At 44.2% G+C, this 13270-nt stretch overlaps 1 protein-coding gene across 8 annotated transcripts in view; it reads right to left on the bottom strand.

The window, feature by feature from the left end:
- SLC37A3 (solute carrier family 37 member 3) overlaps nucleotides 1-13270 on the bottom strand; it is a 152555-nt gene that overhangs the window by 113699 nt on the left and 25586 nt on the right. For all 8 annotated transcript variants that reach the window (XR_009260203.1, XM_058724102.1, XM_058724097.1 and 5 more), the window contains 7 exons: nucleotides 13067-13163; nucleotides 10368-10452; nucleotides 9450-9628; nucleotides 6833-6974; nucleotides 4879-4980; nucleotides 4228-4275; nucleotides 2337-2488 (listed from right to left, as the gene is read on the bottom strand). Coding sequence is in view for 7 of the 8 variants with exons in the window: in XM_058724102.1 (XP_058580085.1) it covers nucleotides 2337-2488; nucleotides 4228-4275; nucleotides 4879-4980; nucleotides 6833-6974; nucleotides 9450-9628; nucleotides 10368-10452; nucleotides 13067-13163 (805 nt within the window). In the remaining variant the exon portion in view is untranslated. The remainder of the gene's footprint in view (nucleotides 1-2336; nucleotides 2489-4227; nucleotides 4276-4878; nucleotides 4981-6832; nucleotides 6975-9449; nucleotides 9629-10367; nucleotides 10453-13066; nucleotides 13164-13270) is intronic.

Here is a 13270-nt window from a genome sequence, read left to right as displayed (position 1 = left end):
TCTTTTGTAACTGGCTTCTTTCACTTAGCATAATATTTTTTAGGTCCACCTATGTAACATCTATCCTCTTTTAAGTGCCAGATACCCTCTTAAAAATACTACTCCATCATAATGAATACACCACATTTTGTTCATCCATTCTTCAGTCGGTGGACATTTGAGTTTTTTCTAATTTTTAGCTGTTATGAAAAATCCAGCTATGAACATACGTGCACACGGGTTCATATGGACACGTGTGCTCATTTTTCTTGGGTAGACACCACGATTTAACCTTACTGATCCCCGACTGTGTGTCATAAACACACTAAGCATTGGAGGAAAGAAACAGTTCCTGTTTGCAAGGAATGCAGTCTGGCACAGACAGATAAACCAGGAAGCGGGATGCCCCATGACAAGCGGGAGCCCACTTGGTGCTCACCAAGTGCTATGGAAACTGAGAGGGCAATTTTCTTGTGAAGTCAAGGAAAGGTGGGGAAAGAAAGCCGTTCAGGGTGAGTTAAGAGAGCTGGGACAAAGCTCATCAAGTTTCTGATATTAAGTCACAGAGTTTGGGATTTCATGCCCCGAGCAATGGGAAATTACTCAAAAATCAACATGGAAGAGGAATGAATAAAGCTAACAATGATTCACTCCTGACCCACTTCCCTGACCACCAAAGTAAACCCAGCGCTAACCCACATACACAGTTAGGGATCCAAATACTGGCAGGTGAAGCACCCTACACAAAAACAAGCTCCTTGAAATGCTCATTGTAACATGCCTACTTGGTTAATGCAGGAAACATCAGTGAGAAACGAGAACCTGAAATACAGTAGTGTCAGAAAAGGATGTCCAATACAACCACCCCTGATCGCTTACATGAACACGAAGACCTCTGAACTGGTAGCCAACAGCATTCTTTGGTTTCTATTCCAGAGCACACTCAAGTAAGCAAATTTCTCCTACTTTTTGTTGGATTTTTCTTCCTCTTCAGTCTCATCATCAAATATGCTAATAAGCACATCAATCACATCGATCAGTCGTTCTACTACAACTCAACAGATGCTGGAAGGTCTACTGTGTGCCAGGCACTGTTCTGTGTACTGGGGCTACAGCAGAACACAATGCAAAATGCTGCCCTCGTGATGCTTACAACATGGTGGGGGAGTCAGACATTCACAAATAAATATACAAGATACGGCTGAGTAGTGATATGCATCAAGATGGCTTATCTTCCTCATTTCTTGCTCTCTCATTAACCACCAGCAATCCGGCATTGGTGATCTAGCCCCATAGAGCAAGCCAAACAGCAATATTCAGGTCCGATGATGACCTGTCAAAACTAAGAGCGTTTTCGATTCCATTCTCCTTCTCTGGCCTCTCTATACCTATGACCTGACTGACTAACACCTCCCCTTTCCTACACGTCACCCTGCTGACTTCCTGTTTCTTCGACCACTGGGCAGCCTCTGAGATTTTGTCTATATTTTCCTTCCCCATTAAACATCTCATTCACTTCCAAAGTTTCAACTATTTTATCTATGCAGATGATTCTCTGATCCTTATTTTTGCAAAAGCAGCACTCAATGTGCTGGAAAGGTATAACCTAAGAGAGGCATGACTCACAACTGTCCCAAAGAAAAGGTTGAATTTAAGCAAAACAAGATCGATTTGAGTTGTTCTGACTACTTATTGTAGGCCAATCTTAGCCTAGGCGATCTCAAGTTTAGAGTGCATCACAATCACCAGGAAGGCTTTTTGAAACGCAGATCTCTATGTTCTAAATCAGCAAGCCTGTGGTAAGCTTAGCGTTCTGTACTTTAATAAATCACCTAGATGATCCTGACGCAAGACTTTAATGAACCGCCCTTTGAGACACAGCCATTGGAAGCAGAGAAAAAGACTCAGAGCAGCTGCCAGAGTCCGTGGCGATTTCTGGTAGGGATCCACGTGAAGAACGTGTGTGTCTGGTAGGAGAGAGGAGGTAGGGTGTGCATGCCAGGTGGGGGATAACGAGAAGCATGTGTCTCAGGGCCCCGCAGACTGCCAAGTTCAGGCTAGGAAGAAAGGAGTAGCAAACTGGGACTGAGAGCTGTCTTATGAGGTGTCAGCTAATTTCCAGACAGGAAGAATCTGGATATTAAAGTGGGAAGAAGAAACTAAAAAACGTAGAAAGACCTTCCATATCAGGTCACATTAGCTGACCTCAGAGGAGATTAGCAACGTAAGGCTTTACGGGAAAGTGTCCTGTATAGCACTAGAGTGCCACCTACTGTGGCCCGGTGGGCAGATGTAAATTCTTGGACCATTGACAGACTACTCACCACTCAGTTTCACCCCCTCTCCTGTTCTCTCACCTGGCCTACCGCTGCTCCAATGCTTCCGGTTCCATCAACAATTCCTGTGACGGTCGCCAAAGCCTCACTGCTCCCTTGGATCAGCTCTTGGTGACCCAGGTCCGCAGAAATAGCAGAGCTAATCATATTAGAAGGTCCACCAATAAAAAATCCTGAAGTCATAAACAAAACAGGTTCTCATTAACACACTATTCTTAACACCACTAGAAATCTACTGGACAAGATAAGCTCTTATCCAAACATTTTTTTTAATGTTTATTTATTTTTGAGAGAGAGAGAGAGAGACAGAGTGTAAGCAGGGAAGGGGCAGAAAGAGAGGGAGACACAGAAGCAGGCTCCAGGCTCTGAGCTGTGAGCACAGAGCCTGACGTGGGGCTCGAACTCACGAGCCGTGAGATTATGACCTCACGGTCATATGGAGATTATGAGCCAAAGTCGGATGCTTAACCCACTGAGCCACCCAGGCACTCCTCAACATTTTAATCAATATGCTGAAGAGAAACAGTGAAGGGGGGGATGAAGAAACCAGTAAAAATGAACACTCTCTGAGATAGTGACATCTTCAAACTAGCTGGCATCTGCTTTTCTGAAAGTCCTACTTGAATTACGTGATACGGCAGTGTATTTTTATAAAAGCCAAAGATACAGAAAATAGAGTAAACATACGGCCTTTCTAATGCTGCAAAGGCTGCGTTCATTAGTAACCGATTACACTCGCTTGTCGACTTCTACTACGGTAGAGTTGTGTCAACTGAGCATCTGACTATCCAAATTCAACCACACGTACTGAAAATAAGAGTGAAGAGAAGCAGCTCCACGAGCGGCGCAGATGGTTGTTCTCAGCCACCGCCCCCCGGCAAGGCCGTCTGAGGACTGAGCAGAGGCTGGCCCGTGTGAATCTGTCCGCACGGCTGGAATGAGCTCCACGTGCCTCACGTTTCATGAGCAGCTCTCACTCTCCTGAGTATGATCTACAGTTTAGGAGTCACTTTTCTGTGCCACGGCCCTGATTACACTCAACTGTTCATCTGCTGCTCCAGTGGAGAAACACTGGCCCATTCCAACACTGAAAGCTGGTGAACTGGTTTCTAGCGTGCCATCTTCCCAAGTCGCTTCTAGAAGTAACAGGGGAAGCTGAGGCCAATCAAAAAATACCAGAGGGGCGCCTGGGTGGCTCCGTCGGTCCAGCGTCCAACTTGGGCTCAGATCATGATCTCGCGGTCCTCAAGTTCGAGCCCCGCGTCGGGCTCTGTGCTGACAGCTCAGAGCCTGGAGCCTGCTTCGGATTCTGTCTCCCTCTCTCTGCCCCTCCCCCACTCGTGCTCTGTCTCTCTCTCTCTCTCTCTCTCTCAATCTCTCTCTCTGTCAAAAATAAATGAACTTAGGGGCGCCTGGGTGGCTCAGTCGGTCGGGCGTCCGGCTTTGGCTCAGGTCATGATCTCACGGTCTGCGGGTTCAAGCCCCACGTCGGGCTCTGTGCGGACAGCTCGGAGCCTGGAGCCTGCTTCGGATTCTGTGTCTCCCTCTCTCTCTCTTCCCTACCCCTACTCAGGCTCTGTCTCTTTCTGTCTCAAAAATCAAAATAAACATTAAAATTAAAAAATAATAATAAAATAAATAAATAAATAAATAAATCTTAAAAAAAAATAAAGTAAAAAAAAGTACCAGAAAACCTCTGTCAAAAGGGACTGCTTCTCTAACAACAGGACTGAAGAGGTCACATAAGAGCAGAGAAACGGAATCTGAAGTAGACAGTTTTCCTTTTACCATGTGAGTCCTCCGTAACGAAGGGTTAGTATTACTCAAACTGAAAGAGCGCACAGTTTCCCTCTCTTCTTTTTATTTACAGAGGAGTAGTAATAGTACAACGAAGCGGAGCCACACAACATACCCGTAACCGCCATCAGAAGTGCGTTAATGGACTTATCGTTTGGAGAACCTATGAGGAGGGACACAGAAACAGCGTGCTGACTTCAAGAACGGATTACACGGGCCCGCACCGAACAGCACACAAGGATCTGGATCTCGGTGACCTCACAGATCACTCCCAGAGACAACAAAGGGCTACAAGTTTTTCACCGCCTGCCCCAACTTTTATTTGTAATGTCTGCCACTTGCTGGTGCTCGAGCTAATGAGACTTCGAAAAGCTAAGGAAAAACTCTACGCCCTTCTCAGCAGCATCTTAAGGGACATATACCAAACCTACTAATTACCATCTCTCCTCTTTTGAAACCCTTTCCCTTTTATTGTTTTATTGCCTCTAATGCTGGCCCTCTGGAGCCTACCCTCAAACAAAGCATATACACTCCCCAGCAAGCTTTTAAACAAACCAACAAAGCAGAAGAGATGCCAGTTTCCTCCCCGACACAAATAAAACTACGTGATGATACTTTTACCAGGCATTTACAGGACCATACAAAGGTCTCGGATCAGCCTTTGTAGCCGGTCTCAAGGATCTCCCTGGCGTTGATCGCTGACTCATGGCAAAGGCCTTAGTCCTAAGAGATCAGAAAAATAACTGAATTGCAAGGGAATACTCACGGCTATATCCAACGAGGGACCCAACTGCCAGAAGCAGACTCAGAGCTAAAACCGGGGCTCTCTTCTGTAATACGTCAGAGACGAAACCTTGCAAAGTTCCACCTGTAAAGCACAAGGAGCCCATCACAGTCAAAGTCGTTTATCATTTAGCTCAGTCACCTGAAACTCATTCACCATGTACCCCCTACCTGCTATAGGATCCTGAGACTGGTCCACCCAAAAAGAGGGCTGACTCTCCTAAAAAGCTTCCACCAGAGCTTCCTTTTAGGAAGAATGCCTGACTGTTAATTGCCATGATGGATGACAGGGACAGGACACCATGAATCAGACAGCAAAATAAGGAAAAATCATCAAAACCACCCACTGTCTCTTGCTGTTCTCCCTTTTCAAACCAGATGTGAAGGCTTTTCCTAATTTTTCTGCTTTTTATTTTAAAAGATACGGGGGTGCCTGGGTGGCTCAGTCAGTTAAGTGTCCGACTTCGGCTCAGGTCATGATCTCTCAGTTTGTAACTTTGAGCCCCACGTCGGGCTCTGTGCTAACACCTGGGAGCCTGGAGCCTGCTTCGGATTCTGTGTGTGTGTGTGTGTGTGTGTGTGTGTGTGTGTGTGTGTGTGTCTGCCCCTCCCCCACTTGCGTTCTGTCTCTCTCTCTCTCTCTCTCAAGAATAAATAAACATTAAAAAAAATTGTTTCAAGATGATTCATTAGGGGCTCCTGGATGGCTCAGACAGAACCTGCTCGGGATTCTCTCTCTCTGTCTCTCCCTCTTTCTTTTGTGCATAGGCCCGCCCTCTGCCCCTCCCCCTGACTCACGCACGTGTGCGTGCTCTCTCTCTCTCTCTCTCTCTCCCAAAATAAATAAGCATTAAACAAACAAACAAACAAAAAAGATGATTCATTGAAGACCATGCCTCACAGGCTATTAGTAGCAGCCAATAAATGTTCACTAAAATTAAATGCAGTGATTATGGTCTGGTGATAATGCACAGGCCAGGATCTTTAAAAAGAGGTGATGTGAATCCTTCAAACAACAAGGTCACCTTTAGATACAGCCGTATTTCGAGTTCTAGGGACTATGGGACATCTGGTACATCCTCATCAGACAGCAGGATCCAGAGGTATGAGCAGGTCTAAAGGTGACAGCCTCACCTTTGGCTCTGTATCTAAGGCTAAGGGCAGACAAGTTCAAGTACAATAACAGGGTATTGCCTGAGGATGCACTGCTCTCACGTGCTCAGGACAGTTTAGCCTTACCACAATTCTAAATCCAAACAGCACAGAAAAGATGCTAAGGTTCTGCCACAGCAACAGCAGTAACACCCACTACCGCAGTCTGTACTGCTGTCTTGTTTTCAAGTTTCTCCCGTACCTGTTTATACTTCCAGCTATAGCAAAAAGTTACCATTAAAATCTGCTGTGTACAATGAAACAGCTGCAAAATGCGCCTAGGAATTAATCCCGCTATTATTCCTACCTCTACGGTCTGACAAAATCTACACACTAAGCTAGTATCTCCCCTTCTTTGGTGTGGGTGGTGGGAAAGGTGGTGGGAAATAGATCAAATGAACACATTCACATTCTAACTCGGATCCCTGGCGTGTGATTAGCTTTAGAGCTCAGATATCACTTGCAAGTGTACGAAAGGGTTACATTTCAAGAGATCACGGAGGGAAACATCGCTGTGCTTCCCAACACAAAAGAACTGATCCATAAACAAAGAACGGAGAAACAAGAGCCCTATAAATCACAGGGCTGCCGGGGGCTGGCTCTTCTTTTCTATGGATTCTTTTTTTTTTTTTTTTTTAAGAGTTTGTGTGTTTACTGATTGGACACTTTAGGAAAAATGGCTGTGGACTAAGTAATAAAACTTTAAAGGATGTCAGATTTCATAACCCAGTAAAATATTACTAGTGACTAACTCCCCTTACAGAAAAAGATGCATCTGGCCTTACCTATAATTCCTCCAACATCGTACCAAATGGACAGCTTGTCAGCTTCAGCCTCCTTCCATCCAAAGTTGTTACTCAGATAAAAGGGCAACCAGAAGAAGAAGGAGTAATTTACCAACTTCAAGCAGGCATAGGCCAGTGAATACTACAAGAAAAACATTCGACTATCAGGGAGAACAAATAGCACAGCAGGACCACAATTTTTAACATAATTAAAAAAGCAAAACCAGACACAGGAGTTTGGGATGAACCCACCTGATTCTAGAATTAAACATTTCTATAGATTCCCTGACTTTGCCTAGTCTCCCTCTTCTCTTTATCCCCATTAGCTTCCAGAAAAGCACATGCAGCAGGCCTTTAGAATAAGAACACATAGGACTATTTCTTGACTGTCCCCAATTTCTTCTCCTTCCAGTTCTCTGGTAGAAGCAAACCAGTGTTTTGAACCTAAAAGGCAGGGCATTTACTCGTGTTTCTTTATTTAGACAAAGATAAAAGCAAAAGAAATCCAAATCCATATCATTAACCAAAAGCAAAGAAATCCAGTAAGCATCTCGGGTTTTCTTCCAAGCAGCCAAACCTTTCTGGTTCGTCTACTTCCTGCAAAGTTAACATTATGAACAGTGGAGGGCAATAGGACTACACTCCAGTTTCAAGGTCCAAAAAAAGCATCAACGTTAAAACTATTTTCATATTATGGTGTCCAAAGGCTTTATATTCCAGTGGAAAAGAAAAAGTATCTTTGGTGAGTCAGCAGTGAAGGAACACGATGGCCATGGGCCTCGGGACTCTACTTGGAGGAATAAAAGATGGCAGCGGGGCTAAGACTCCTATATTCAACACATTATTACCAGGAAATCCTGACATTTAGCATCAAAGGAAAAAGGGGGAGGAGCAGAGAGACCGGACTTCAAAGGGTGTCTGGCTAGTATATTCTTTTCCCTGGAGCTGCCAGTTATTCCCTAGGTATCACTTGTTTTAAAACAGCTTCCCTGGCAGGGCAACAGCCACCCCCTAGAGAGCTAAATCCCAATCATGAGGGCGTTTTGTCCAGACAGCCTGCTGCAGAGACAAAGGAATTAAGTTAACTAGATTTCCTCTGCATCCCTGCCTGTGTCAGGGAACAATCGCTTGTGAAATACAAAGGAATAGAAAAAAAAAAAAAAACACTTGCAACAACAGATTTTTAAGTCCTGTCCCAGAAATTAAACTATTACCAGCAAAGTATTTTAATAACTAGTTAAAAATTACTAATCACTAGCATGAGAACAGGCCTAAAGGAACTTGCATTTCTCTGGTATAATATATCATCTTTTGGTGACAGAATTGTGGAAACTCACACTTACATTTTAACTTATAGTTCACTATCTGTTTGCTAATATCGGTCCTCTCGGCTTGGAGGCAGAGGTCAGAGGGAACAAGTATGTATGAGAAAGGACAACCTGCGGGCTCTGAATCTAGCTGAGGGGTTACATTGTAAAGCACCATTAGACAATAAGATAAACAAAACCGGGTGCTTGTTCACAATACAATAACCCAATGTTCTAGGCCCCGGGGAAGGCTGGTTTACTTTCCACTCCAGAGGGAAGGGGAACAGAGACACAGGATGGGCTGAGGGACTTATCCCAGGCCTCACACAGAGTTAGTGGGTAAGCCAGACACATAACCTAGGCCTCTTAACTTCCACTCCCGTGCTAGAGGGCCCGAAACGTCAAGACAGAAAAACTGCAGCAGAAGGGATTTAGTTTAGACGTTAGACGGTTCTCCTGACTGTAAAGGTTTTGGAAACACTGGAATGCATTACCAAGAAATACTGTGGAGTAATGTGCTCTGGACCTTTTAATAAAAGGGCAAACAATTTTGTTCCCGGAATGATAAGAATATAGGCAAAGAAGGCAGACTGAAATGGACCATTCAAAACCCCCTCTTGGTCTACATATAATTCTATAATACTTCAACAAATCAAAAAGAATGTATTTAAAAACACCAATTTTGGGCACCTGAGTGGCTCAGTCGGTGAAGCTTCCGACTCTTGACTTCGGCTTAGGTCATGACCTCACCGTTTGTGAGACTGAGCCCCATGTCAGGCTCTGCCTGCTTGGGTTTCTCTCTCTCCCTCTCTCTCTCTGCTCCTCCCCTGTGTATGCGTGCATGTGCTCCCCCTCTCTCCTGCTCTCATTCAAAACAAATAAACATTAATAAACAAAAACCAAAAAAAACATTAATTCTGCCTTCTTACTTGAATGCTAGGTCAGGGTCAGCACACTGGAGCTCACGGGCCAAACCTGTCCACACCCATTTGTTCCATACCATCCAGGGTTTCTTGCTTCCTGGACGTGAGTAGTTGTGGTACAGCCTGTACAATCCCCCCTCCAAAGTTAAAAACATTTACTATCTGGCTCTTTACAGAAAATGTACACTAACCCCTGCATTAGACTGCGGATAAAATTTCAAGTCTAGAAACAAGCTGAGGGTCACTATCCAATATTCCTCTGAACATATACTCCTACAATAAAGTATCAAAAAGAAGCTAAACACTTAAAGATGCTTTATCCTAGGGAGGGTTCACATTCAGGCCACAATATCTCACTGGTGGTAAGGAGATCTGAGGGGCCCTTACCGGTATAACTCCAGGAAGACAACAGGCCTGATAAAAGCTGATTGCCTTGACTTGGGTAGTAGTGCTGCCTTCTTGAATGGAATAATTAGGTTCGTATTCATCTTCGTTTTCGGCACCATTAATTAATGGCCTGTGTGAGTCTTCTTCAAAATTTTCTTCTGCCTCAATACCTGGGATACCTGCAACAGTGACAGCCACCATTTACAGAATGCCTTCTAGACGCCCGGCACTGGGCCGAGGGCTCTGCATGTATCGTTGCTCGTGCGGTTGGTGTTATTTTCATTTCCACATTACAGAAGAAGCAACTAAGGTTCAGAGGCCAAGGTCAGCTGAGGTCGGCTAAGATCACACAGCTAATAAGCCACAAAGCCAGGACTCTGATTCTACTTTACCTGGCTTCAGAGCAATGCTTTTTCAACTACTTCACACTCTGTCTCTTACATTAAAAAAAAAATAAAATAAAGTGTTCACTACACACGAGTAAACTGACATGTCTCTTCAAGAACACTCAAAAGACGGACTTGTACATTTATTTGCTTCTGTGGTTTTGCTCGTACATATTCTGTATGTAACCACAGATGAGTATCACACTAAATCACTTTTACGAAGGACAAGAAATGTCTGAAGAAGTGAAATGAGAAACATTCCATGCTAGTTTCCAGTCAGTATCCTCGATTACAAAGCTCATTTGCCAATGAAGAGTTTTCCCTGAATCCAGGAAGGTGAGCCTCGCTCCCCCCCAACGTCCGCAGCTGTGCTGGGAGAGCCACCCACGGGGTCTACTGGACACACAGAGCAACGCCACTCCTCTAAGTCACTGAAAGGGGGTCACAGTTCTCCTAGGGAACAAGAACCTGGCCGTGCAGGCCTCACCCATAACCGTAAGATGTTCTGAACAGAAAGGCCGCTTCTCCTCACCAATTTCTTCTGGTGACACCAGGAGTCCAAAGAAGATGATGATCCCACCAGCAAACTGCACCGCCGCGGTCACCAGAAAGGCATACTGGAGAAGAGAGGAGAGAGGTGCTTCCTTACCCATCTGGGGGATTCGTTCAAGCACATTCATTAGAAGCACCCATGGGGCAGGTGGGGAGCTGGGCAGGAAGAACAGGGAGACTGGCAAGGAAATGGCCCGTGCCAGGCACAGAGCTGTTTCGCGTGTTTTCCCAGGCATCTTCCCCACGAGGCTCAAAGAGCACAATTAAAGTCCCAGGGACACTGAGTGGTACTACGATTGTGAAATCAGGACTGGCTCCCAAATCCTCATTCTTCGCACCACACAGCCTCCCACAGGAGACAGTATCTGCCCCCACAAACATTCTATCCAGTTGAGGGGATTAAACAATACACCAAACAATAACACAAGGCATCAAGCAGCCGAATAGATGAGAAGGCCCAGTCCTAATAAGAAACACAAAGAGAAGGAAACAGCTAATGATGCCGATATAGCAAGACAATGTCTTAAGGAAGAGCTAAAACAGGCAGCGGACGGTCTTTCCCAGCACGACTGAAGCAAAGAGGGCTGGGAACTGGATAGAAAGTCTCCTACATGGTCAAAGCAGATGGCTTGTGCTGAGGGACAGTAGGGAATAAAACTGACAGGAAAAGGTAAGATCAAGATGAAAGAAGCTCAAAAGCCAGGCTGCAGAGCTGAATTCTGTTTAATAGAGAATGGAACCTGATGTGGAGAGACAGCCTAAATTTCTGGAAAAGACGGTGACACGTTAGCGTTTCCAGAAGTCAAACCTGGGAGCAGCACACAGGGTGAACCAAAATTCCCATCTGAAGCAATGAGTATAATCCAGATGCAAATCTAAGAAGCCTAGAATAAAGGTGACTGGGAGTGCACAAAGGACCTCCCATTGACCCTAACTAGACAAAAATTCTTCTGAGACCAAACCTTTGGTGAACTATTTAAAGATTTATTTATTTTTCAGGGGCACCTGAGTGGCTCAGTCGGTTAAGCATCCGACTTCAGCTCAGGTCATGATCTCGCGGTCTGTGAGTTCGAGCCCCGTGTCGGGCTCTGTGCTGACAGCTCAGAGCCTGGAGCCTGCTTCAGATTCTGTGTCTCCCTCTCTCTCTGCCCCTCCCCCGCTCACACTCTGTCTCTCTCCAAAATAAATAAACATTTTTTAAAACTTAAAGATTTATCTACTTTTTCCAACGTTTTTTATTTATTTTTGGGACAGAGAGAGACAGACAGAGCATGAACGGGGGAGGTGCAGAGAGAGGGAGACACAGAATCGGAAACAGGCTCCAGGCTCCGAGCCATCAGCCCAGAGCCCGACGCGGGGCTCGAACTCACGGACTGCGAGATCGTGACCTGGCTGAAGTCGGACGCTTAACCGACTGCGCCACCCAGGCGCCCCGCGAGATTTATCTACTTTTTAAAAGATTAACTTACTTACGTTATTTAGGCTTTAAAATACATATACTTTCACATGATCCAAGCAACAAAAAGTAGATTGTATAGTAAAAACTCTCCTTCCCACCTCTTCTCCCATCCACTTAATCCTCATTTTCCCAACATATGACCATTGTTATTTGATTTCTACTTCCCAGAGGCTGTTTTAGAAACACAAGCGAATATAAATATATACTCTAACTTTTCCGCCATTCTACAAAAATGGCTTCACTCAATACACGCTGTTCTGCACCCTCGCTTTCTTCACTTAACATACCATTGAGAACTTTCCCTATCAGGATGGAGAAAGCTTCCAAATTCTAATTTATGGCCTTCAGCCTTCCGTTGAAGAGGATGTCACAGTTTATTTCCCTACTGGTTCACATTTGTTATCAATTTTTGTTATTACAAACAATGTTGAAATAACCATATAGAAATATTACCTTGTATATGTGGAAGTATATTCACCCCTGGGATTACTTACTGGAGGTGGAACAGCTCAGTTAGAGCAGCTGTAATTTTGATGGACAGTCTCATAGTGACTCCGGGGGGGGGGGGGGGGGGGGGGGCGGGGGTCAATGCTTGTTTACATTCTCATAAACACAAGATGCTATCAAACTTATGGATTCTTACCAATATAACAAGTAAACAGCATAGTTCCTTTCTTTTTTAGTGTAGTTTTAATTTGCATTTCTCTACCAACTAACACCTACGCTCCATAAAGGCAGAGATTTTTCTCTTTTCTGGCCAGTGCTCTACTCCCTACTGCCTAGGAGCACTTAGACTGCAATACATATTTATTGAATGAATAAGTTGCAAATAAAGTGGCATATTTTGTCATATATTTCAAAACCATTTCTATTTCTTTTTCATGAACTACACATTCAAATCCTTTACCCTCCTTTCTATTTGTTGTTGATCTTTTTATTATCAATTTGCAGATACTCTTTACATAGGGGGGAGATTAGTTCTTTATCTGTAACATGAGTTGCAAAGACTTTTCTCCCAATTGATTATACTGTCTTTAGACTTGGGCATTTTTCCCATGAATAATCTCTATGTTTGGATTTATCAAAAGTTTGTCTACTTTTAATACAAGCCTTGCCCCACCCAAACATAGCTCTACATAGTTTTAAATAGCCATGGTACTATTTCCTAAAAAACAAAATATATTTATATACTCAAGAAAAAGCTAGAAAGAAATACCTACCTCATAACCATATTGCAGAACAGAAGAAGCTAGGCATGCTCCCAAAATATTGCCCACTGATGCACAGGCACTCCAGAGACCAAAAACAACTCCTCGTCTACGAGAACAGTAGAAAACAGAAAACAATACAATCGGAAGGAATTCTGATGCAGTTCCCATACAAAATGGCCAAAACGGTGGAAGTCCACATTACAAAGATCAACA

The sequence above is a fragment of the Neofelis nebulosa genome, chromosome 4 (genome assembly GCF_028018385.1).
Source record: "Neofelis nebulosa isolate mNeoNeb1 chromosome 4, mNeoNeb1.pri, whole genome shotgun sequence".
In the NCBI taxonomy this organism is placed as follows: domain Eukaryota; kingdom Metazoa; phylum Chordata; class Mammalia; order Carnivora; family Felidae; genus Neofelis; species Neofelis nebulosa.
Note: the sequence above shows the minus strand (reverse complement) of the source record. Positions and strands in the feature narration are given on the sequence as shown.